The sequence below is a fragment of the Dipteris shenzhenensis genome, chromosome 33, assembly GCF_047967505.1.
Source record: "Dipteris shenzhenensis isolate YYH24624 ecotype China chromosome 33, Dip_SZ_1.0, whole genome shotgun sequence".
Classification (NCBI taxonomy): Eukaryota; Viridiplantae; Streptophyta; class Polypodiopsida; order Gleicheniales; family Dipteridaceae; genus Dipteris; species Dipteris shenzhenensis.
The window spans coordinates 16,926,795-16,954,027 of record NC_141628.1 but is presented as its reverse complement, the minus strand read 5'-3'; the positions used below and the strand labels follow the sequence as shown (position 1 = coordinate 16,954,027).

At 42.4% G+C, this 27,233-nt stretch overlaps 2 protein-coding genes across 2 annotated transcripts; both read right to left on the bottom strand.

Annotated features, from left to right (window-relative positions):
• Nucleotides 1-3,421: 3,421 nt before the first annotated feature.
• LOC147879758 (pentatricopeptide repeat-containing protein At2g33680-like) lies at nucleotides 3,422-5,145 on the bottom strand. The gene has a single exon (XM_087371962.1). It carries the CDS (start codon nucleotides 5,067-5,069, stop codon nucleotides 3,540-3,542), a length of 1,530 nt encoding a protein of 509 aa, XP_087228088.1. The 5' UTR covers nucleotides 5,070-5,145; the 3' UTR covers nucleotides 3,422-3,539.
• Nucleotides 5,146-24,148: 19,003 nt separating this feature from the next.
• Nucleotides 24,149-26,042, bottom strand: LOC147879757 (uncharacterized). The gene is made up of 2 exons (XM_087371741.1): nucleotides 25,550-26,042; nucleotides 24,149-25,259 (listed from the first exon to the last, which is right to left on the bottom strand). The coding sequence occupies exons 1-2, from the start codon at nucleotides 25,698-25,700 to the stop codon at nucleotides 24,661-24,663; spliced, it is 750 nt and encodes a 249-aa protein (XP_087227867.1). The 5' UTR covers nucleotides 25,701-26,042; the 3' UTR covers nucleotides 24,149-24,660.
• Between the last annotated feature and the right edge of the window lie 1,191 nt (nucleotides 26,043-27,233).

Genomic DNA, 27,233 nt, shown 5'->3' with positions numbered 1-27,233 from the left:
GAGAGAGAAGGGGGGGGGGGATTAGGAGAAATACATGGAGGCAAAGACCTCTTCTCCTCTCTTTCAATCCTCTCTACTAGGCCAATTTAGAATGAGTTCATGCCCAAAAGATCAACCTACCATCAAAGCACATGACCTACCTACATGGTCTAGCCATACTTCACTTGACCCAAAAGCTCATTGTCAAACACCGTTTGCAAGACATCATTTTTTGATATTTACCCCTCTACCCTAGTGATATTTCACACTATGACATGGTACCTTGATTAGAATTTAACACATCCAAATAGCTGGACCGCCCTTTTGCATTAATATTTCAGGAACAATTTGCAAGTTTTGCCAATTTGCAAGGTTCTTCATAATATTGACATTCCTAATTTGAAAGTTTCAGTAGGCTGGGTCCACAAGCGTTTGGAAACTTGGGTTGGGAAATGGTGTTTGGGTCTTGATGGCCGGACATTGCAGCAGCTTCTATCCATTTGATTGGATCTACATGAGATCAGGCCCTCAAACTTTTGGTTGTCGGCGGCATACCCAAGCCGGACGAATAGACATGAAATTCCACCAAATATTTTGTGCCAACAAATCTGAATGCCCCATCACCCTTCATGTGCAAACCCTGCCTTATATAATTCATAGTTTGAAATTTCCTCAGGTTGATGATTTATGTGCCTTTTGTTAGGTGGGTGGCAAAATGATGAAGCAGCTCACCGAATATCTTGCTATCTGTTGACCTTAGGGTGTTTACAGACTATCAGCAATCTTGCTTGCCCATGGTGCATTTTATGGGGCAATCTTGCCAGTCTATGATCCGTGCGATGGCTCAAGTATGTAAGCACCCTTAGAAGCAGAATCCTGATTTCCCCAGGAACACCATGTTAAGGACAGAGTGCGGCCTTAAGGTCAGATGTGTTATCAAGGCAGAGATCAACTAAAGCAAAATTAGTTATCAATAAACTACGGTGGTGCACCTTGGCTATGCTGGTTATTCCTTATAGGGTGCCATCATTGGGCCAAGAAATGGGAAAAAAGAGTCCTGTCACATACACGTGACTAACTGGCACTTTATCTCTTCCTTCCAGCCTGGTTCACTCTTACTCCCATATCTCTAGAAGCGCATCTATTATACGTTCTAGATTAGGTTGACAAGGTTTCAAGCCCCAACTTTTACCTGCTAAATGCAGACATGGCAGACACACAACCATGATCCCATGAGCCAACTTGCGTTAGCCCAAATGATTCAAAACTCATGCTTTAACAGTATAGATGAGATCGGGAATACGTCCTTATTGCTAGTTAGTCCATGCTTGCACCAGAATTTAGTAGGCATGGGCTGTAGTTATGGTTTGGTGCTCATGTGTAGACTAGATATCAATGTTTCATTGACAAATAATGATCTGGTGTCTCTAAAAAACTCATGACACGTAACATCAAGCAATGGAGGAAATCCATCAACGTGGATTCAGCTCTCTTTAAGGCGGTTTACAAGACATCAAATTGCTAAAAGAGATTGATTGATGGATATGCCAAACATGGCTTTTTAGAAGTAATTCGATTATCAATGATGTCCAGTTTGCAAGATCTACTTTCCCAAAGGTATGATTGTAAAGCTTCCTGTCAATGTCGCAATTCTTGTCCTAGCAGGGATGGACTAGCTAGTGTGCTTGATAATATTTTGTGTCTTTTCAGAATAATCAGTTGCTATCCCCATGTCAAGGCAAACGAAGGTGCACTTTTGACCTTATACATCATGCATAATAGTGACTGGTGCTGACTGATCGTTAAAACACCTGGCTGATGGTTAAACAGAGCATACGCTACACTAACCATGTGAAATGGGTGGCTGCTGAGCTGCCAGCAATATAGGAAGTATGTCCCTCTTTCCATGCATCATGCAGAGGTACTCACAATAGACCATGTCTTGCGGGAACAGGAACATTTGGGATCATGTTTGTAGATTACTGAAGCAAGTTAATAGCAATCCTATTTTCCAGATCACTTGTCTGTTTGTCTCTGTAAAGATTTTGAAAGCTCTTCCCTCCATGTGAGTAGGGAGTATGTAGAGTGATTCCTCAGACTCTGTCAATTGCCTCTAGGAGCGTTTCCTTATTGCTTTGCTCTTCAGGTGCAGTGAATACTATTTTAGGCATAGGGTTCTCCATGAGGCTTCTTGCATGATTATGTGATTGCTAGGATATATAGGTTGTTCACTTAAATAAGATACATATCTCGACCACACATCATCACATTGCAACTATTCTGATCCGACTTCACGACACCAATGACATCCTTACTTTTCTCAAAGCTAGGTGCAGGTACAGGCAAGCAAAAGTTAATACTGACCAAGGTTTTGGTCTGCAGAGGAGCGCAGACTTGGCCATGACAGATGGTAGCACTAGAAGAGAGACTCTGTCACAAAATAATGCTCTCCAAAGTAAGTGTAGAGCTTTTTGTGCGTACTGCCAAACATAATGATTGTGACAAGAAAGAACAGCCAACAATTCAGAAACTATAGACGTGAACAAAGAGCTGCTCAACTTGGAAATAATCGTGACATAAGTACACTCCGTGCTTGAATGATCAAATTAATTGGCATCCTCTTGGTCATTTCTCCCTCACAATCTTGAGAGTGAGCAGTGTAGACACAAAGGTTGTTTATAATACAGAGCCTAGCTTCAGGAGGAAGGCCCTCATCTATGAGTCGAAAAAGAAATGGCCAACTTCCCACTAAGGTGTGAGGTTAGACAGTCCCACACCTCCATACCATGCAACATCCACCATGTATATGGTGTGAAACCTCACTTCTACATGGCCTATACATAGATGAATCCAAGAACATTCCCAAACTCATCCTCTAAAAACACAACATAGAGCGGTTTCAATCTCACGATAGTCACTCATAAGATTGAAGACCATAAACTCCATCACGCATAGCAAGGACTAGCTACTAGGCCATCCCCACTGATGTCATCAGCGCCCAACAGTGGGTGTAGACCATAGTATAAAAGTATGCTCTCACACATACAAATCCACACACCCACACATACTTGAGCATCCATTTATACAAAGTCTTCGTACTGAGTTTCTATCGGCACTCCGGAGGTGAAGGGCAAACTCAGCCATGACGAAGGCTAGCACTAAAGGAGAAGGCTAATCAAAAAGTAGTCCAAATCTCTTCATTCAAGCTACAACTGCTTGTGAAGTCTAAACGATTTCATTTTAGTCTCTCCCAAATGAGCATCTAAATCTAAATCTAGCTGATAGGGCAACGCACCATTTAAGATAGAAAGAATTATCGCAATACCAGCAGGCCGCATCTTGGACGAAAACTTCACAATGTGAAATTTGCATGTCCACTAATACGGCAGAAGCATATACCTAGATGAATCTAGGAACATTCCCAAACTCATCCTCTAAAAACACAACATAGTGCAGTTTCAATCTCACGATATTCTACATGGCCTCCCCATAATAGCATACACTACAGGACCATGAATGAATTTGTTTGTACTCAATCGAAGTCCAACCAAGCTACTGCTTTACATTTTTCTTCGTGACATATCCTGCCTTCCATCTGTAGCACAAAAATCTGCCAGTGTTACATATGGTGAAGCATTCAGTGGATCCAATTGCATGATGTATTCAGCAGCTCTTCTTCCACGGTCTATATCACTATGGACCTTGCAGGCACCAAGCAAAGTTTCCCAAATCACAGCATTACGCTGAAGATGCATTTTGATAATCAAGTCCTCTGCTTCCTGCAATTGACCAGCCCGTCCATAAAGATCAATCAAACACCCATAATGCTCCAAAGTTGGCGTGATATTGTAGCAGTTTTTCATTGAAAGGAAGCAGAAAAGACCCTTATCCACCATCCCACCATGGCTGCATACAGAGAGTATGCTGACAAAGGTTATATCGTTCGGCATAACACCATCCAGCTGCATTGCTAAAAAGTGTTGGAGAGCCTCTTCCACATGCCCCAGCTGGGCATACGCTGAAATCATGGCACTCCATGACACCACGTCCCGCTGAAGCATTTGATCAAACACCGACTGGGCATGCTCCAAATTTCCGCACTTACCATACATATTAATTAAGGCATTGCCTATCAGAGCATCAGCCTCGAAACCACTACTGATGGTGCTAGCATGGAATAATTTGCCCCAGGACAAGATTGCCAAGCTGGCACAACCGGCAAGAACACCAAGAAATGCAACATTGTCTGATTTTATCCCCTCCGTCTGCATTTGTTGAAAAAGCTGGAGTGCCATGTCGCCATGGCCTTGTTGAGCATACGCAGCAATCATGGCGCTCCATGATAACGTATCGTGTGGGCGAATAAGGTCAAACACTCGCTCTGCTTCCTTAAGACAACCATGCTTTCTGTACATGTTGATAAGAGCAGTCCCCACAATAGCATTTGACTCTAGCCGACCGTCTGAGAGCATAGCATGAACTATTTTACCCTCTATTATAGTTGCCATGGTAGCACAGGCACCAAGGACTGTGCTGAAGGTGAATTTGTCTGGTCCTAACCCTTCTTGATGCAGTTGTTGAAAAAGCTGTAGGGTCTCCGTCGCACGCCCATGTTGAGCAAATGCTGCAATCATAATGTTCCATGTGAACAAATTCCGTTTCTGCATTCTGTCAAAAATCGATCGGGCATCCTGGAGAGCATTGCACTTGCCATACATCTCCACAAGAAGATTACAAAGGTATCGATTTCCTCCATACCCATCTCGTATAATGCTGTCATGGACTCGCTGACCGTCTACCAACTCTTGGGCAATGCCAAATTCGCGTAAGAGGGAAGCGTAGGCCTGGATATTCTGATAGGCCAAGGCTTTTGTAAACCGTAATTCGTTCGATTTACGGTTGTGGGTGTTGCTAGAACTACTCTGAAGTCTCTGTGGAGAGATGGAAGGGAGGACAGAGATGATGATAGCGCAGCGGAGCTGCTCAAATCCAGTGGGCTTCAGAGGCGAAGCGCCCAAATCGGATGCACCTTGACAGGGGGCAGTTCTACGAAGTATGACAAAACGGAAGGAGAAGGGCAACGCAAGCATAACAACATGCAAATAGGCTTTTAGGTGGTAGCCTATCTTGTGGAGAATTACCTTTGTAGGAGCCTATAGAGTGTAGACCAAGTAGCACAGACTCAGAGAGAGCACGCAGCATATGCTAACTCGCAGATACATTTGTGCATATGCTAAGGGCCTTATGTCATGGAAGGGAAATACTTAAGAAATAGCTATTCTGGGCAAATGCATCATGGGAAATAGAAGGAAAATAAGTGGAAAATAGGGTGGGACCATGGGAAATAGAAGGAAAATAGGTGGAAAATAGGGTGGGACCTCAAGCTTCTATTTCCCACACTCTTGAGAACCATTGATGTGACATTTCCTTTATAGTATGTCTCATTTTCCCTCGAATCATTATGTCATGCATCATAGGAAAAACATCCGAATTAGGCTCCAAAGTAGCCGTCATTATTTCCCCCCTTTTTCCCCTCCATGACATAAGCCCGTAAGAGGGTGTTCCCACGTTATAGATTTCTATGACCTATTTCTTAGGAGAGTCGAATAATAGAGCTGAATCATACATTTCGCCACCTTCATCGGGACTCTATTTTCACAGCTAATATAGGAAAATATGGCGATGTTAGTCGTGAAGATAGGAAAAGAGAACATTTCGGGGGCTGCGAGCCAATCATACATTTCGCCACCTTCATCGGGACTCTATTTTCACAGCTAATATAGGAAAATATGGCGATGTTAGTCATGAAGATAGGAAAAGAGAACATTTCGGGGGCTGCGAGCCAATCGTGAAATACAAATTTTCTTCATTGTTCCTAAAAGTAAGGATTGAGAAATGAATCAATTCATGTAGTGTTGTTCCCACGATTTACCCTACATATCTCTAGCCATTGAATTCGGATCATCGCGGGTATGTACTCTAACTATCCATCTCCATGTCGGGTCGTACGTGGAGCATTGGTGGCACTTTCCAAAAAGAAAGAAAAGAAGAATTTCATTCATGTAGCCTGCTCGAGATGGTGGGCGAAAAAGGGGCACAGAGAGAGAGAGAGAGAGAGAGAGAGAGAGAGAGAGAGAGAGAGAGAGAGAGAGAGAGAGAGAGAGAGAGAGAGAGATGGGAGGATTTCAAGGGATACAAATAACAAGTGCAACTAAATGTTGCAGAGAAAGAGAGAGAAGAAGAAGAAGAAGAAGAAGAGAGAGAGAGAACAAGGTGAATGCTATTCAATCATTCATAAGGCCTACCCAAGATAAAAAAAGTAAACAAAAAGGAATCCACTGGAAATGGTGGGGAGGAAGACTCGAGGAGAGAGAGAGAGAGAGAGAGAGAGAGAGAGAGAGAGAGAGAGAGAGAAGGGAGGGTGTGGGAGAAAAGGTGGAGATCCTATGTAAGAAGACTTGAGGAGATAACTAGATTTGCGACAGGCAGTCTTTCCATCATGGATCAAGTAACTACTAACTCAAAATTGAAGCTGAATCGTAGTATTTTATCAATTGTTTAAGGAAAAAAGAGAATGAGTAAAATAGTGGACATGAGATGCGACACTGGGTCCGTTAGGACCCGTGATCCTCCTTGCAAATGTCAGGGGTGATGATTTATTATTGATTTTATGATGTCCATATTTTGAAAGCTGAAGTCCAACAAATACATGAATAAGGCTATACAATAACTGATCCTAATTGTAGTTTTTACAATATTGTCACATGGACTACAATCAGATCGTTCAGTAGACTCTGGATAGCACAAAAAGACAACTATCATTAGAGGAAGTCCGAAGTAGAGCACGTAACATTCTCACTCTCCACTTAGCTAGTGTTACGTGCCTCTCCAACTTCGGGAAAATGGGAGCTTGATCACTATAGTAAGTCGAGCTTTTAGGCTTGTGAGAGTAGAGCATAAGGTCATCGCGAGGCTCTTCAAAGCTTCACATGCCAATGAGCCCAAACTTGCAAATCAAGTAGACCATCTCTTCAAATTGAATAGGTTGGAAATGTTTATATAGTCTTTTTATTGTGAAAAGCACCTATATGCTTTTAGTACTTTAGTCAAAAGCTTAGCTATGAAATGAAGGGCATAAGATGAAGGGCTTATATTCATACACTTGGCTCAAGGGGTTGTGAGAAAACTCAAACATCTCCCTAGGCTGCCTACTGTAAAGAAGGGAAGAGAGAGAGAGAGAGAGAGAGAGAGAGTCAACCACTTTAAAGTCTGCATTCAAGTCCAATGAAGAAGAGCCAATAGGAAAAATGCACTTCCAAAAATTCAAGAAATGCATAATTTCTGCTTTGCCAAAATTGCATCGTTGCTAAGGCTACCCAGAGGGCAGGCCAAAAAGGGGGAGAAAAAGATGGAGGATTTCAAGGGAAGTGCAACCTAGCCCAATCATAAAAATCCAAATGGGAATTTTGGAAAAATCAACATTTTTAGCTTCTCAAAGTGGAACCTCCACTTAGACCTTCCCATGGGCAGGCCAAAAATAAAAACCCTTATAGGAGTCAACAAGTAGACCCAGTGGCACAGATGTGTGGGTTTCAAGCCCCAGGGGTAGCTCAAGGTTGCATTTTGGTCACCTTGTATGGAGTGCTGTAATAAAAGGAACAACTTAAAAAAAGTGAAAAAAACCCTTGTAGGAGAAAATTGCAAGTCCACAAGTTTTGCCCATTTAGGGCCTATTCCCACTGCCAAGTCAAACGTTTGGACATCCACTAGTCGAGCTCAAAATTTTTGATGCCTAGGCATCGTTTGATTCATAGACACTTGACATGTTTAAAAAAATTATGAATTCTATTGGCTCAGTTTTGGTTTTGGGCCCACTATTTCACATCTCAGCACCTTGGGTGCCTTTTTGAGATTCATTCCTAGTGGATAACTTTTTGGTTGAATGAGGCCTATTAAAGATTGTCATGTGGAAGAAGAACCTATTCTTGGAAAAATGTTTGGATGTTTGTGAATGCTGCCTTAGGGAGCACTAATTAAGGCTATTGATAGAGTGTCCACATAAATGTGCATTCCCATTGGCATTTAGTTAATTAATGGTTTTTAAAAAATGCTCATAAATTTAACCCTCCCAAAAGAGGTACTTTAAGGCCTTCTATGAAGAGAAATAAATTGGAATGTAGAAATTTAATGGTTAAGGGGGGTGAGTAGTGGGAATACCACTTTAAGCAAGATCTTGTTAAGAACTTTTCATGGTCAAGATCAACTTAGAACTATACAACATGGGTACTTGTTTGAAAGGCCTTAAAAGAAGAATCCATTATCACCTTAACTTTAAAGAACAGACTTTGGATTGATGAAATAAACCCGAAAGTTTTTGTCAAGACCACTTATTGCATAACATAGTGGGTACTAATGGGAATGTAATTCCCTTGTCAAGGTTATCATTAACTTAACATAATTAGTTATGCTAAGCTGACTAACGTAGCCCAATTGTAGGAACCCTCATAAAAAATAAGTCCCCTCAATTGAAGTATTTGAAACATTGGGAAGTTGCCTATTGTGTAGACTTAACCTTGTAGGAGAAGAGTGAGGGTCCAATAAATGGACAAAATTTACCCGTTTCATCAAAATAGGTCCCTAATTGAAAAGAATTCAAAAATGTATTAATTAGAGGAAAAGGGTGGTAGTAAAGGTGTTGTTTGTGTGTTTGGGGCATAGCATTATTTGTACGCTCGTTCATTTTATCTTTAGTGGAACGATGTTCCTGTTGGAAACACTCCCAAAAAGTTCATCGCACTTATGTGCAAAAGGTTGCTGCACCGTTGTGATCGAACCCGCAACCTCACATATGTGCATTATCATGCCTACCACTGCAATATCATGCGCTCTTGCACATTGACTTGCACTCTACGCACTATGTGAAACAATGTGCGCATCTGCATCTTCGTTCACTGGAAAATTCACTCCGGCAAATTGGAGCTCGCTGCTCCTGCATATGATAACAAATCTAAGCGACATAGATTTATCATTAGGCATGTTGGGGGGGGGGGGTGTAAAGACAAGAGTGAACAATGAGGACATCCCACTATTTATGAGGGAAGAGCCTCCCCTTTTATTGATAAGAGCAAGAATTTACATCAATTTTCTCACAACTCATGTAGTATGGGTAAAGGATGTCTTTGAATCACTCCTTTCCATGAAATTTTGAAGGATGTGTTCAAAGTCCTCCTTCAAACTTTAATTGGGCTATCTCAACTTTTTCACCTAAAAAATATCAACTTGAATGTCCATTGAAAAATAAAGGCCGTTTTGCCTTAGTTCAAGTCATATGTATGGAATCATTTGTTGACAAGGGCCTTTAGAATAGGTAGATGGGAAGTACAAATCAACAAACTAATGGAGGAATTAAGAGAGAGCATGGAGTGGCACTAGATGAAATCAAGTATGGATGGAATCTCTAAGTATAAACTCATGTCTATAGACATCAATAGTTTTTTCCCGTGTATAGGTCCCTAAATGGGGATAGGATGCCTGCTCATCATTTGATGCCTCTATAGGTATTGGCCCCTCTACCAAATGGCAGTCGACCATAAGGCTCCTTTGATTTTGAGCAAAGATCTACCTAGGCTTGATATCTCTACCTTGCATAGCCCATCCACACAATCAATTGATCTACCCCCTTTCCTAAAGAAAATTTTTTGTGCAACAGGAGAGGGACTAATTGCTGATCTCCTACAACCATCACCAAGGAGGACGTTCATATCCAATATTTGAACTAAGTCAAATGAAGGCTAGTGGAAACTAAGACAAACAATTGTGGGAGGAAATCTTGTCTTGTATGTCTTTTGCTATAGATGGAGGTCATGATTCTTGTATGTCTCTCAATGTGTTGGATTTATCATCAGCCACCACTCTTTTTGAAAACTCATTGTAACATAGGTAGGGCTTTTTCTTGGATCCTTTTTAAACCCGAATGGCTCTTGGATCTCTTCAATGAGCCAAAGGGCTATGAAGGATAGGTGCAAGACCTCCACTAAGAGTGTCTTGGCTTGATAATTGCCTTCCAAGACCTTGGTTGGCATGCGGTAGTTGAGCAGGGCACATTGGGTTGCTGAATCAAGGCAACCAGGGTAGGGATATAGGGTAGTTCTTGCTATGCACAGAGAGGAAGCATTTCCTTTGTCTCTTCACTAGAGGGAGGAACAAATCCCTTAGGGGACTTTCAAGTAGATGGCTTGTGAATTGCCCCGCCTAGGTGTAAGGAGTTTGACAAGCAAGAGTGGTAGGATGAAGCTTGCATAGGCCAATCCTTGTGAAGAAGGACTAAAGGAAGATGGAACAGAATAAGGGGCACAGTTGGTAGTACTAGGAACAAATGCTATGAATTAATTCGTGTAGTTGGTATTGGGAAAAAAGGCTATGATTTAAGGGATGCATCTGGTACTTGGAACAAGGCAATGAATCCATGAGACAAAGGTGCTCTACAAAACAAAATGTTCAAGGAGTGACACAGGTGACATAACATAGAGAACACATCACATAGCAAGTGACAGGTTAGAAGCCTAGTTAGGTGGTTGATATGAACATGAGGTTGTTAGAAATCATTGCTCCATATGTGAGGAAATAATTGCTCCATATGTGAGTTTTGATTGTCGAATTGTGATTGCCCAATCATTGAGTCGAACATGGCTATCGAACAACTACCACATCATGAAACAAGGTTTGATCGATCTTGAGCAACAATTGTGCAGATGGTGAAATAAAACAAGGGGAGTCAATGACACACATGAACAACACATGTGTTTAGGTGAGCACACACTTGAGCAGACAAGAATGACATGCACAAGGTGGAATATCAGATGAATGAATTCACAATACAGAAAATAAAGACTTGAATGAGCTTGGGTTCCATTCCAGCTAGCTTTGATGATTGTGATTATAGCTAGTGGCATACTACTATTCTTTCTCTGGGTATGTCTTAGTGATTTGATGGAGGTGGAGGCACACTAGGGGCTTCTTTTCTTCATTATCAGAAGGTTTAATTTTGGGGCTGATTTAAAGTGAGGGGCACTAATCGCTTGCTATTGATTCTTCAAGCTCGTAAACCTTGACCATGAATCGTTGCTTCCTACAAAAGATAGTTTGGAATGAGTAGAGGTACTTTTGGAATGGACTGAATTTGAGACTCTGGGTTCAAAAGGGTTTTGAGTGACTGCTTCACTACTTTGAGAGTTTAGATGATGAAGGGCTTCAGACCTTGATGGTGTGGCATTGGAAGCTTTTGATTTTTGTGGGGGGGCAAAGTGCTTTGATAGGTTGTCTGGGTCAACTTGAATTTGGATGTGCCTTAGAACCATGAGGTTCTAATGACAATGGCTCCTTGATATGGATGATGATTTTCCTTAGCCTAACTTGCGGGTTGATTGATGCCTCATGTGGGGGATAGACTACCCAAGAGGGGCTGAAATAGAAATGGATTTGTGGATCTAGAAGTATCAATGAAGAGGTGGCTCATTGAGCCATCTAGGACTTGGATGATGAAGGTGGTCAATGAGCACACTTGAGACTCAAATTTGTTATCCAAAGTGCTAGAGGGGCCTCATGTTCAACCTAAAGGTCTGAGGATTGATCAATGAAGATGTAATTGAAGGTAGCCGTGCTTTGGGTGTCATGGTAGAGGACACATGAGTGCAACTATTGTGGCCCCTCTCTTTGAGCAACTACTATGGACCCTCTCTTTGATAGAGTCAAAATGAAACTCAATGGGACCTTGACATGTGATAATCTCCTAGAAATTAAGTAAAGTGGCTACTTGATGAACTCTCTATCCGGGAAGATTGTTTGCACTATGAATTATTCGAGTATCCAATGAGTCCTCATGGAATCTTGGAGGGGCAGAGGATGAAAGAAAGGAGTCTCCCCCTACAGATCGTACAACAAATGAACACCTAGCCATGCTATTGTGAGATTGGTGGTAAGAATTGTGAATGCTTTGCTTTGACTTGAAGAACTATTGAACACTCAGTCATGCTTTGTCAAGGTCATTCATGATTGTCTAGTAAAGACTTTGACAACTCAAAGGAGAACTTTGGCATTAGTCAATATTGCAAAGTATGTTGTGGTGTGCACATTTTGCTAATGCTCCATGCCAGTTTTGATTGGTGTTCATTGATACGTTGGGCTTAGTTCTTGCACTATATTCTGGTGCATGAGTTATGAATGAATTTCCTTTGCTGTAGTAGAGTTTTTTTTCATTGTGGATATTGGTTTCTTCCTTTGTCGATGCAACTTTTATTGGCCCAAAATTGGCCGCTTTTGCTCGGTTTCTACTTTGCTTGGAAACTCTCACTCGGAGTTAGGTCAAACCCATGTTTTTGCAGAGGTGCATACTCTTCTTCTAAGTCAATATGGAGAAGGTAAAGTGTCCTCTTGTTGGATGGTTTTCCAGTGGCGTGGTCAAATGTTCCCATCTTTTTTAGCAATATTGCTTTACACTCTCAACTTTTTATAAAACAAAGTGTTAGCAATGGACTTACCATGATAAGTCCATGTTAATCCTTCGTGTGGGTGCTTTAAAAGTTTAAAACACAAAGATGCTTAAAGATTCATTAGGTGGTCCTAACATTGTGCACACGTCAAGATTGGGATAAAATCTAGTCTAAAGAGAGAATGTGATAGGAACCTTTAATGCAATCCATTTTTGCATATTTTGGAGGGAAAAAAAGAGAGAAAACGGTGAATTTCTTACAGGTCCCCAAAATGAGTGACCTTTTTTCGTAAAGCTAAATAGGAATGGGAAGAGGGTAATCTTTAGAATGGCATGCTATTGTGAGAACCAATACCCCCAAGATAGACACTATATAAAAGCCCATAAAAGACATGTAAGATTTAAACTCCCCCACATTATAATTTTACATAGTTTTTTATGTATAGATGTAACTTTGAATTTAAAATACCCCTTTGTACATGTACATAGTCTATTTATATTAGATGGAGGGAGTGCAGCTAAGAGGAAGAGGGGGCAAAAGGAGAAAGGGGGTCATATGAATAAAAGGTCATAGTCAAGAGGAAGGGGGTTTGTGAAGAGAGGAGGGGGTGTGGTGGAGAGGAAGGGGGTATGTGCATGAATGGGGGGACAAAATGGGGGGGGGGGGGGGGGTATGCGAAGGGGAAGGGGGTACATTGAGGGGGGTTCACTACCACGTGGAAGGTTGGGTCAAAGCAAAGGGAGGGTTGTGAAGAGGGTGGAAAGGGAGAAGCCAAGACTAGAAAAAGGATTGATTTGGGAAGGAGTTTGGGTTGAGGGAGGGGTGATTGTAGCCACAAAATCTATGCCCCACACTCAAAGGGACCCCAAAATAATGAGGGCATGCTTTGGCCTTTACTTGGAATGGAGAAAGCATCTAGGATGTCATATGGGATACTCTCTTTAATACTAGATTCCCTTAACTCAATCCTTGCATGGTTTTTGCAACAAGAGGAAAGCATGTAGTCCCTTGGCATCAATAAGGGTTTCCATCATAGGAATGGTCAGGATTTTCTTTGTGTCATGTCACACTTCCATCCATGAGATTACATGACCCAACAAGGTTCCCCTTCTGACCAAGAATTCATCTTTCATCAAGTTGAGCCACAACCCAATAGTGTAGTGCTTTTTGAAACACAAGAGCATGAGACAAAAATGATCACTAAGAGACGACTTCCTTGGTTTCATACCTCTTCCCCTTTTTGCTAAGCAACGTCCTCCAAAAACACGTGCATAAGTCGATGAGATGTTCATGGAAAGACTTGAGTGATGATTTAGTGAAGGTGATGGGGTGCACGTGCATTGATAGCCTTATTCAAACCTCAATAGTCCTTACATGCTCTAATCTTTTGATGTCTTTCTTTGAGACAATGATGATTAAGTGTGACAACCATTCCTGAACACTAAATTAAAAGTATGAGTCCATCTTTCTCCATCTTGACAAGTTCTTCTTTCATTGGCTTGTTTGGACTCATGGGATAAGGTGGCTTGACATAGGATTTGCATTATGCTTGAGAGGTATGTGGTGAAATTTGAGGCTCGTGGGTACTCTTATTAAGTCCTTATAGGACCACTAGACAAATATATCCTTGAAGCCTTGGATGAACACCTTCTTCTATGGTCATCAGTGGCTTAATTCATGTATTCCTTGGACTATTTGAGACCATGAAATAGTCATAAAAGTCTACCCTATGATCATTCGCAGCATGTCTAGCACCATTCCAAATGATGGATATCCTAGGGGACTCTAATATTAGTTTTCTATTTCACCTCTTAGCTCCAAATTTCATCAATGATTCACTGGATTTTTTATAGCACATCAACATGCAAGAAGAAGGGATAGTCTCCTTTGAGGTCATGTCAATCTACCAAACTCACCTGATTCTTCTCTTTGTACATGAGGTGCCTAATCAAATTTCCCTCAAGAAAGGGGTCTTAATAGATCTATCAAAAGTAGAAGCTATAATCTATAAGTTTTGCAAGATCTATAACTGTTCTAGTATCTTCATTTAGAGAACTCATTCACAGTATGCAAGTAGGTAGAAAAATCATCAAGGGCTTCTAGTTGACCATTAAATGGGCTAGAAAATCAATTGATGCCAAACATGTGCCAAGTCAATCATGTATAGTCCAAGAGAGAATATTATAATAAGGGGAAGAGTAGGATGAAGTGGCAAGCATCTTTATGCCAGCCCTCCACATATCCTCCTTGATGCCTGTGCATATTATTAAGTTGTGAAGGAGCCATGGGGCATCTTAGACTTAGGATAAGAAGGTTTGATTTTTGTGGGAAAGTATTGTCACATGCTTTTGAGAGTGCGCACCCTCCTTGCCCACATGGGAGATGCCTTCACACTCACATTATGCATGTGGGAGGATACATTTATTGGGAGAGACCCTCCTCTAGGTTATAAAAAGAGGAGGCTATTGCTTGATGTGACCCGCTTTATAGGATAGCCACCATGCTCATGTATTTAAGCACATTCCCATTGTTCTTTCTTCCATGATGTTAATGCCAATCCCCCCTCAGTCTTCCTCCATTCCCAATGCTCTGTGTGTGTGTGTGTCTCTCTCTCTCTCTCTCTCTTCTCATGATGTCTATACTAGTCTCCCTCCACGTCTTCCTTCATTTCCATTATGCTTTGTCCCTTGATGTTCATATTATGCCCCTTCCCCCTAGCCCCTTTTCTCCCTATTTTCTTTCACCCTTATCATCACTCCCCTACCCCCTCCCTCCCCTCAATGTTACGGAGCATGAAGATGTGTTGTGTTAATCGCTTTGTGGTGTTTTCAAAATCCCACTTCAGTATTGGTGTGGTTGTTGGGAGAGAGTCTCCTCATGTGCATGGCTTCCTTTCCTCCTCCTGTCATAGCATGGCTACTCCTCTTACACCGGGGACCACTCAAACCATCCCCCCCCCCTCAACCCATGCTTGACCCTTCTCCCATATGCACCTCCCCCAAACAAACCTACAAGTCATTTAAGAGGCGGTGGGCCCTTTTGGGCAAAATTTTCCCCCCTCTCAGCTTGTTACAGGCATGCCCCCTCCTCTTCTCTGGTCCAGCTCCATTCTCCCTCCATTTTTCAAATGTGGGAATGCATTTGGCATCTTCTTTGCCCCCTCCTGCTCTGGTCCACTGTGTTTCTCCCTCTCGAGCACCTCCTGTAGCAGCTGCTCATTCTTTTTATTTTTTATATTTAGAACATTTGGGTATATATAGGTTATAAAGTTACTTTAGTTTCAAAGTTTCACTATCATAGCCATAGTTCTCCTAGCTACCAAACTACCATGGATTATGCTAGGTCTGCCTTCCACAATTTCATCTCCGGTACTCCATTAATTGATAGAGAGGAGGAGTTATTTCCAGTCTTTGATAAGAGCATAGATGTCCTAGGCACCTACTTGGGAGCCCGAGATGATTTTGAAGACCTCATCAAGTACATGCAAGACTACATCGCGAGTTTTGCATATCAACTTGATGAGTCTACAAAAAGATGGGTCCCAATTGATTATTTGAAGTACTTGTTCAATCAAGAACCCAGGTTTGTGAAGCGTTTAGATCACTTTCGAGCCCAGCTCACACCCCTAGGGATTAGGGAGGTGGACACTGATGACGTCCTAGCATGTGGAGTCATCAGAAACATAGGAAATAGGTTCCTATCCTGGGGAATGACCTTTATTTTCCTTCTCCAAGAGGGACAAATGGAAGAGTTCATCGTGCTAGGATTCCTCATGGTGCTGAGATCCCTGGGATCCCCCATGAGAGTCAGACGGTGGGGACTCGCGTTGCTTGGACTCCTGATGATGAGAACTGCCTTCAGATCCTTGGTGATCTTTGCCCTCTTGGCCACTGGGGCTTGCAGTGTGTTCGGAGGCCATGGCGTTGTGAGGAGGACAACGGGTAGCATCTAAATGGCGTGTCTAGTGGGTCTGCAGAGTTTGTTTAACTCGTGCCATAGAAATGAGGGATTTTAGGGTTTTGAAGTGCGTTATATAGTCTCTTTTAAAGCACTTTAGGGTTTTTCTTTTAAATTAGGGTTTTTTGAGTGCACCTCCTTCCCCCCCAGTCTTTTGTCGCCAGTTCGGTAATACTTAATCTTCACCACCCTCCCTCCCAAGCCAGTCACCCCTCCACCCTGCCATGTCACACATGCAATTCTGCAATTTCCAAACAAATTTGTGAATTTTGGAATCTATAATTGACTCAAAATAGCGTTAACTTTATTCATCAAACATTTTACATTTGGGGCTCTCTTAGGACCCAACGCCTCCCTTGTCTGACTCTACGTTGCAACCAAAGCGCAACCCCTTGGCTCCCTATTGAGGACTTCCAAGCAGCACAGCACATCTCCTTGTCTTCTTGACATGTTGAACCGCTTTTGTGAGACTTGACACCTCTACCTTATCGCGCTTGAGAGTCCTGGCCTCTAGACATCTATAAAACCAATCGAACATTTTGTGTAGTGCATTGCTTCGCGTGATACCACCCCCATGCCTTGTATTCTTGAAGTATGCCGCCTTTGCTCTATAGTGTGATTTCTTCATTCCTTGAGTATTCCAAATGGACAGAGGGCCCCATTGCTCCACAAACCATGGTGCATGTGCATAAAGAATATGCTGTAAAGAAAAACATTGTATTAGAAACATAAATTGACTCAAGTTTAAAGCACAAAATTTCAACCTAAGGAGGATTACCATGTAATGTGTAATATGTGACTCCCCCCATGCTTCTACCATCAATGATATGAATTCTCCCAATGCTGTCTTGAATCTCTCATAATAAAGCTCATCTGTTTGACCTTGTCTAAGCAACTTTATAAATGCATCAAGCTTTGTCTACAGTTTTGCTCTCAAAGTAGCAATTCGCGGATGTGAAGCTTGATTTGTGGTGCACTCACACAAATCTTTCCAGTACTCCCAACCTAGGGTGCTTTGAGCCAATGTATGTTTTTCTTTATCAGCATTGTGGTTGGACAAGAACCTCCTTGCCTTTCCTCCACCCATGGACACTTTAGCAGGAAGATTTTGTGTCTTTCCTGATTGTTTCTTGTCCTGCTTAAGCTTCACATTGCCTCTGTGAAGTCCCATTAATGAGAGTAGTTCTTCAGCTTTTACAATGCATTGTGCAGATACTTGCTGTGGCCTCAAATTCCAAGCATAAACTAGATGGAGATAGAGTAACTTATCAAGTATACGCAGTTCAGCATGCAAAGTACACACGTGTACTCGCTCCAATGGAATTGGTAGAATGAGGTCCCACTTAGGATCCTTTTTGTGATGATCAAGGGCTGCACTTTGGTTGCAAGAAAGGATGTCATTTTCCCATTGTGTGCTTCCCCTTTGCATCTTCTGAGAGTGGGTGCAATACAAGCATGTCCATTTTGCATCTGCACCTGTATCACAACCATACAAGCACTTTAGGGTCTTCAAATCACTAGCTAGATGCCATTCAACTTGAAACGTTCCATGCCCATCCACAATTAATGTTTGCCCTGCCTCTTGTCTTTGAATAATCGACGGGATGCCGGTTCTCTCCAAAACCCACTTCAATGTCTCGTGGCACTCCTTTGGGGTCTCAAGGGCTGCAAGCCACCATATGTCCTTCTCAGATTGGACTGAGAAACCCTGCTCAACTTCCTCATCCCCTTGAGCAAAATGCAAGGCGTCATTCATAATACAAATGCTCACCCTCTCTAGCTTGTGCTCTTTTACCAACTGAGCTTCATCCATTTTTATAACAAATACTAGCTTGCCATCTGTACAATGAAAGAGAAATTCAGTAAGGATATAGAAATTAGAAGAAATAAAGTTGAATGTGGAGCGAATTTCTCTTACCTTCTTCTCTCATCCCATAGAATTTGACCATGGCTCTCTGCAAATTCTCTACATCCACGTAAACATTATTGAAAGCATTCATCTCAAACATTTGGATGCCAGATTTCTTTTTACTCTTCCAAGTCATTGTGCCACTTACACAATGGTATCCTCCAAGCTTTTCTCTAGCACATTAGTTTGTTTCTTGACGTGCAAGCCTTACAGACCACGGTGTTGGCAATGGCATTGTAGATATCTCATACTTTTCCTCCATAGCAGACTTGAAACTTTTAAAAACAGAGTTGTAAGCTTTACGACTTACACCAGCAGCATCACAAGCTCCAAGCACCTCTTTGCTTGGACGAGGCCCTTGAAATCCTTCATTACCTCTCTACCAACTTGTTTACGTAGCCCTTTTTGTCTAGGGTCCTTCAACACTTCCATGACATCACTTGCTTTATTAAACTTCTTAGAACATATGAAGGATCACTATCATCCATTTCCATTGTTCCCATCACATCCTCCATGAAATTCCTAAAGTAGAGGACAAATGAGTCTTAGTGGAAAGAATGCAACACCACAAATATTTTGGGGTAAGAAATTTCATTGAAAATTTGGGGAACTAACCTTGCAACCCATATTCTCCTCTTTCGGGCACCACTATTGGTTGACAATGTATCCATAGATTGCAATTGTCTTTTCCTCTCCTTCAATCCCAAAGGTGTTCCCTTCAACTTTTGTACTTGTTCTATCGACTTCTCTCGTTCCTTCTCCACAGCACGTTGAACTTGGCCATAGCTAGATCTTTCCAAATCTTGTTTGCTTTCAGCAAGCTTCTGGATTGATTCTTCCAATTCATGTCGCTCCAAGTCCCAATGCATGTGCTTTGTCACTGAGTTCTTTGTTTTGCAATTGGAGATCCTGCATACTATTATGCATTTCCACAATAGTAATATTTCCCAAATGTGCAAGTTCTTCTGCTTGGGCTCTTTGCACCTCGCTTGCTTACATAGCCAATGTCTGAGAATGGTTCAATCGATTGTAATAACCGAGCAATCCAGCATGTCCCTTGCCAACAAACCGAACAACATCATGCACTGTATGAAAAGGAGGACTCTTTTGGGTGGCACGGTCTAAAGGGTACAAGTTTCCATCCACCCAAAGGTCAAGATGCTTCTTCCCTTGCAATCGAAGACTGTGGAGCATACTTTGAGGAGTTCCACTATATCCCAAAGAATGTGTGCTTGCATATTCTGCCTCCAGTTGTAGGTTCACATGGTACTTGTTGGATATGTCCTCGAATGGTGCCATGAGTACTTAAAGAGAGGTATCAGTGATGCACGCTAAAATGTAGGGGAGAGCTGGCAAAGATGGAGCAGTGAGAGGGAGAGAGTAGCAAGGAAGAGGGAGGAGGAGAAGTAGATGAGGGCAAGAGGAAGAGGAGGAGAAGAGTAGGGCGACAGGTGTAGAAGGGAGGGAAGGAGTTGCTGTAGAAGGGAGGAGGAGGGGAGAGATGCTACAAGAGGGAGGAGGAGGGGAGAGATTCTGCAGGAGGGAGGAGCAGAGGAGAGGGATCCTAGGTGGTTGGAGAAGGAGGGGAGAGGAAGGAGGGAGGAGGAGCCAGAAGGAGGAGGAGGATCTAGAAGGAGGAGGAGGGGAGAGGGAGGAGGGAGGAGGAGGAGCAAGACGGAGGAGGGGAGAGGAGGAGGGAGGGGGAGGGAGGGAGAGGGAGAGGGAGAGGGAGGAGGAGGAGGGAGGGAGGTAGAGAGGGAGGGAGAGAGAGGGAGGGAGGGAGAGAGAGAGAGAGGGAGGGAGGGAGATTCGAAATTTGAAATTCAAATTTCAAAAAGTGGCCCCCTCCCCTCATTGATGGGGGGAGAGGTGGGCTCAAATGTGGGCTTAACCCACCTACCCACCTAGGTTGGGCTGGTTAGGCCTCTTTGGGACCCTCCAAGCCCCTTGCATTAGCCCACTAAGCATTCCCTAATCCATTCCTTATGAGGCCCTTTTGAGACCCCAATTCTCCCCTAATATATTGTTCATTTATTTTTTTAGGGAACTTCTTCCTTGAGATAATTTTCCCTCACTCTTCTCTCATTCTTCCTTGAGATAATTTTCCCTCTTTCTACTCTCATTGTTTCCCCTCCATCTCTCTCTTTGTTTATTCTTCTCTTAGTCCCTTCATGATCCTCCCCTCTTTACTACCCTTTCACGATCCCCCCCCCTCCTCTCTCGGAAGGATTAGTGGACGTGGAGCATGGAAAGTGGGATGGAAAGGTGGACGTGGAAGGAAGGGTTGTGGTGGACACGGAAGGAAGGGTTGTGGTGGACATGGAAGGATAGGTTGTGGTGGATGGACTGGTGCTTGTGGTGGAAGCTTGGGGCACCAACTCAATATGTATTATGTCACTACCCTCGTCCAAAATCCAAGGTATGGGGGGACAAGGTCCATATCGAATATGCATGGATTTCCTTAAAAAATTTCAATTATGTAAGGGAAAAATATGAAAATATCATGCCCCCTCTCCCACAAAAGAAAATATGCACGATTTTAAGATTTGTATATATTTTTCATAATATGTGAGGCCCAAGGGGGAGGTCTTTTGGATGAGGGGAGGTAAAACAAAAAATTCACTAAAATATGAAAGCCCATCTCCTTTCAAATTAATGTAACTTTTTCATGTATTACCTAAATTTCAAGGGGTAAAGACATATTTGAAGCTCTTTAGTGTAGAAGACAACCATGCTAATTTGAGTATTTTATACTCATGTCATATGTTAAATTCATCTCATACTCAGGATTTTGATAGGTATTCTTACTAAAGGGAGTTGGTGTCCCAAGAGTGGAAGAGGCCGTGGATGAATAGATGCACATAGAGGAATAGATGCAATCAACATTGATGCATCTCCTCTACCTTTGAAGGAATGCCATGCGTTCTTTATGTATGCAACTCGTGTGTTAAATTTCAAACCCTCCCAATTCTTGTCGCAACCAATGATGTCTTGATTTATTTGGCCGAGACATTGTGGTCTCTCCAAGATGAAGTGATGCATGTGTTCATCCCCAAATTCTACATCTCAAAACTTTTCATGCAAGGCTCTTACTCCATGCTCTGCCAAAGCAGTCTTGATGATGCCTTGATTGAGAGTCATCAAGAATTTAACATTCTCATTCGTGAGGACCTTCCTCTAGGGTTTACTAAGATCAAAGTGATCGATCTTTCTCCATTGTTCAAAGCGGTCATTCTACAAACATATAACTTAGACTGCAACACACAACTCTTAAAGAGAAATGAGTGCCATATTGAGAAATTTAAGCCTATCTAAGCATGCATATATATTAAATAGACAAATCAAACTACAATACACAACTCTCAAAGACAGATGAGTGCCAAACTGAGGGAAAAAAACTAAATTCTATTACATAGACTACAACACACAACTCTCGAAGAGAAATCAGTGCTGGCTGAGGATAAACAAAAAACTTCAAAATAAAAAAATTACCTGAATGTGATGCGCAAGAGTAATAGTAGGGAGGATGTTAGAATGGCATGTAGAGAAGAGGGTAGCTCTTTATTTGTTCGGTTAAAAAGTGACTTAAAAATTAATCTTAAAAAAAAAAAGCTTATTCGTACGAATAAAATAGGAAAATTTGTTGGATTCATTTTAAATGGCAAAGTTCCCACTTTATGCATTTTCTTTAATAAATGAAAATAATTCCAAAAAATTAATACAACTTAGAACACAACCACAATCTTGGAAAACTCCTTACATACCGGTCTTTTTTTAAAACGTACTTACACATTTATAAACCAACTCCCCCACAGATTCTGAATCAAAAGTTTTTTTCATATACACTTGGATGCCTCTAAAAGCATCTACATTGAATGGATCATGATGAGACCATTTAAGACTAGGAATGATGAAAGGGAAAAAGTGAATACTTCCATATGCACCTTCCCTCCAAGGCACACAACTTAAATAAAAGTTCTTGACTTGGGGAAGGAGGTCAGAGTGCAATCAAGACACATCAATCAAATCTCCCAAGTTTTCTTAGAAATCTTGGGTTGCATGAGGATTTCTAATGGACAACTTTCCACTTTACTCAAAGAAATTAGTTCACAACAAAATGACATAGCAAGATATTCAAAAGCTTTGAATTTCGACAAGCATCCATACGTCCTTACTCAAAAGATAATAGTTCTACACAAAATACCAAACCTAGAATATTTAAAAAACTTATAACAAGCATTTGTTCATCCTTAAAAGAAGGGAAAAATGGAAAAGCATAGATAGACATCACATAAAATCACAATTTGAAGGAATGTGAGGTTTCCATTCACAATAAGGCCTTTGAGAAGCTTCTTTCTTTGTTCTATTCTTTCTTGAAACGTCATGCAAACTCATGTCTTGGAAGAGTTAGGGTTTCATGGTAACCCAACACATGTGCCTGATTCTTCTCTTATCTAATTACCATTTGCATCCTTCACATTATGATAAACCTAAGTACCTATGGATGAGATGTTCCCTAGAATTCCAAAAGGTTCATTTCTAGGAAAATATGCATGAGCCTATAGTTCAAAATAAGGTTATTAGCTTAGTTACAAGAAAAATGTTTGCCTCATACGAGGGATATGGTGCACAATTATAATTTGGGTGGGAGGTAGGGATGGGTTTGGGTTATTTTCTAGACTTTTGTACTTTTAAATGTCGAGAGAGACACCTCACGAGATTTTGGAGGGAGGGGGAGACCAGGAGAGAGAGAGAGAGAGAGAGAGGGACAAATGTAAGGTGCAACATGCGCGTACCAATAGAGAATAAGACATATGGAGACCATTGGCATCTAGAAGGGAATGTGGGAACTAAGGTGAGGGACTCTCCAATGATGCACTGTAATCTTTTGATGATGTAGAATCATTGAATTTCTCAAACTCAACAAGTGTTCCATTTGTTAGTTTCTAATCCTTAGATTAAGGATTGCATGCTTAAGTTCCCTTTGAGCCCAAATTTCCCATAGTACAACGCATAAATCAAGGCTTGAGCAAGTTATCTCTATGCAATATATTTATTAAAATTTCACACAATTGGCTGTACACTCAATCATGCTTAGTCCTTTTAAAGATGGCATTGTCCCCAAAAAGCTTCTTTGCCTTTGAAATTGAGATAGCATGCCTAGACTTCTGGACAACTTTGAGGGGCCAATTGCCCATGGCCCATGTTGAGTAGAGGAGCTTCCCAAGGTAATCGAACATTTGTAGCTAGCTCAAGGTGGGAAAATGCCCAAATTGCATGAAGTGTTACTGCTTTGCATGTGATTCTTAAAAGTCTTTCTATCTTTTTTTTAAGAGGAAAGAGAGATGTGCTAGTGAGACCAAATCTTATGATGTGTGAGTGGGTGGGTGACTTGGTTGGAGAGGAAAGGGAGGGGGGGGGATCACATGTGTATGCCACCCTAACCCAACAATGAAACCAAGAAAACTAACCAACACCTTCCCTGATCAAGCAAACTTTTCACTACTTCACAAACTAAATACCTTCACTTGAGCATTGGCTAAGGTCCCTTTGTATGTGGATCACCAGATGGTCTAAATAAGAACGTGTGAATCCTTTCTCTCAAAATGTGCTTAATTTTAACTACAAAAGGCCCTTTATAAAGAGCTTAAAGATGGTGATCGAGAATCAAATTGATATGGACCTTTTAAAATAACATTGAAATTATCCTAAGCTAAACCTTTACTTTGTATATTTATACATCATAAAATTTCAAACACTTTTAAAATGCGTGCTCAGAGATTTTGAATATGAAAAACTTCTCGTGCTGGAAAGAGGCACTAAGTTGGAAATCTATTGTTTGTGAGCACGGAATAGCACAGCATGAACTTTGATCTCAATGAACGGGCGTGCAGATGCACGTTGCGCTAAGGCTAGCAGTTGATCATTGCCTACGTCGTCTCAGCCTCAAAATTCGTTGCACACGAGCTCGAGAATAGATCTAGACACCAAGAATTACGTACACAGTTCACAATGTGCTACAAGTTATAGATTATACCAATTCGATGAAAAAACTCCTCAAGATCTTATTCTAACACACACGGCGATACAAAAAACCAGGCGGCGAAAAGGTGGCTCGGAGTGTACAAGAGGTCCAGATGAATGGCAAAAGACTCAAAACGAGCCGAGACCTACAGATATAACAGAACACGCGGTGGGCAGAAAGATCGAATCGAAAGAATACGGAAGGAAAGAATCACCAGCTGCAGCTCCATCTTATCTAAAAAAGCGCCTGACCCAGCACAAGAAACAGCAACGAGCAGCCACGGTTCCCAACAGACGAAGCGCCTAAACGAGGAGCAACAACCCACTGCAAAGCCCAGCACCGGCGACCATCCACGTTCGAACCTCTGTGAAAGATGCTGCACTGGGAGGGGAAGAGGGAACGGGGGTAGGTCCTGGAGGAGCAGGGGGGGGTGAGACACTCGGTCCGGGAGTGGGTACGCTTGCGGGGGTGGGAGGGGTAGCAGGACCGGGCGCAGGTGCAGGAGGGGAAACAGGACTTGGTGGTGGGCTTGTGGGAGTGGGAGCAGGAACTGAAGGGGGAGGAGTAGCGGGTGCAGGTGTGGGAGAAGCTTTAGTGGGAGCAGGAGCTGGAGCCGTTACTGTAGGGGGGGTTGCAACTGTTGGAGCTGGAGTCTTGGCGGATGGCGCAGAGACTGGGATAGCTGGACCTGGAGCACTCGCCAGCACCACTAGCAGCAGCTTCCTCCCCTCCATGCAATGGCTTTTGGAGCCGCTGATGAAGTAGTAGGTGGATGTTTCCTTCAGATCAGCGACGTTGTTGTCATCTTTGTATGTTTTGATAGGAGACTCCGTCTCGCACGCTTTGTAGTCCTCTCGGCTAACTTGGTGTACAGGCACGCCTCGAGTATGGTGGGAGAAAGCTGCAAAATAAGAACACCGGATATGTCAGAGATGTTCATGAGCTTGAACAAGGCGAAGAAACGAGGTTCATGAGCTCTAACAACAACGGCACTGTTCGAGACTACGTTCATGGGCTTAAGGAATGCTACAAAACTACGTTTATATAGAATTCAAGAGCAAATATGCTAAGAGACTACATTTGCATGGACCTCAAGAGCATGCAAGAGGAATTGGACAGAAAAGGGAGCATGCAAGAGGAGTTGGAAGTAGAGACGAGGATAGAGGGACTGAAGGGATCTGGAAGCATTACACAGAGAATCGCCAACTTGGAAGTAGTTCTCAGCTCCCCATTTGCCATTAATGTCGCCCATCTTGTAGACGGCTGCAAGGGTGCTGTGAAGGCAGCCGAGAAGAAGGCCCAGAGCGAGGAGGAGGCCTTGTGGGCTTGTGAGGGCTGCCATGTTGGTGCTAGTGGGAGCTTAGAGGGAGCAGCAGAGAGATGGGAGGAGGTGGTGGTGAAGAACGGAAAGGCCTGGGAGAGCGGGGAAGCGAGGGAGAGAGGCAGTGCTGGAGACTGTTGTAAGGAAGGAGAGGTAGTGCTGATACAGCTATGATTTGAGCAGCTACACTACACGCAACCTTCAGAGGTGAAAGGGTCCAGGGAGGGAAATATACTGCAGAGGAGGAGAGAGAAAGAGAGAAAGAGAGAGAGAGGGGGGGGGCGGGGGAGAGGGAAAGTGAGAGAAAGAGAGCACTGCTCAGTGCTCTGCTCTTGTGCAGATTCCAGAGGGCTGCCTTATACTCATATAGTCATTAGCGTTCACATGAAAGAAAGGGCTGTGATCACACCATGTGGCATGGATGCTTCCAATGGAGTGTGGCTGTAACTGTACCTCAGCCAATGGAATCGTAGCCTTTTGGACTCCGTCAATTTCGAGCTCCTCTGAGTGGAGTCTCACGAGTCACAGGGCTTGAAGCTATTCTGGCTTTTGGGTCACAGAAAATCGATTGAAACAATGAGAAAATCGAACGCCCCTGGGCGTCTGTCAGTGCAGGTCAGTGAGCTTTGGTGGGATTCGGAACCTCGGTTCACGGATTGTTGTGTTTTTGCGTGTGATTCGCTCCATACGTGGATTTGGGTGCATCGACAACCAGGCCACTAATTTATCAACAAAATATGTGTAAAATTTTTCAATTGTGAAAGAAAGGAAACCGATATGATCAGAAAACTAGGCCACTGAGTTGTCGAGGTCCATGATTTAAATACTTAAATTGTGCAGAAAGGAAGGTGATATGATCTGAGATGATGAGATCTATCAAATTGTGGAGAAAGGAAGCTGATATGATCTCTGAATTGCAATGACAGGTGTGGGAGATGATTTCTAAATGGTGGGAAGGAAGATCGGAGGTCGCTGGCAAAATATGGCAATGTGATTCGCGGGTTGGCAATAAAATGAATAGATCTATAAGGTTCGGTCAGCCATGTGGCTGCCAGGCCTTTAAATGTATGTCGAGAATGTGGGGATAAGTTAGGAGACTCTTTGGACTGATACTTTGATGGGAAGGTTTTGCTGGATGAGCTCGTGTGACAAGTTTTGAGTATTCTGGGTCAGTGTTCTCTACAGTGGAATATTGCTCCAACTGATTCCTTTGAGTGTGCATGCTCCAACTGATTCCTTTGAGTGTGCATGTGCAGAATTCAGCTGCCTCTATGTACAGTATATATATAATAATATACACGAAGCAGCTCGGTTCGAGTGGAAATTAAAACTTTTTTCTTGGAAACGTACATATGTATATACGTATATACATGTAAAGAAAAAAATGCATTCGGCTGCCTCAATGTACAGTATATAATATACGTAGCATCTGCCTATCACTGTTACTTGGAATGGAAATTACATTTTTTTGGGATATATATAATACATAAAAAGAAAAAAAGAGTTATACAAAAGCTTATCAATGCAAAAAATTAGAACTTACGGCTGCAGTTT

Bases quoted from the DNA above. Each gene is read 5' to 3' on its own strand.
- LOC147879758 (XM_087371962.1), bottom strand. From the start codon at position 5,069: ATGCTTGCGTTGCCCTTCTCCTTCCGTTTTGTCATACTTCGTAGAACT.
- LOC147879757 (XM_087371741.1), bottom strand. From the start codon at position 25,700: ATGGCAGCCCTCACAAGCCCACAAGGCCTCCTCCTCGCTCTGGGCCTT. The intron at 25,260-25,549 runs GTAATGCTTCCA...CTTATTTTGCAG, and splicing joins CCAAGTTGGCGATTCTCTGT to CTTTCTCCCACCATACTCGA.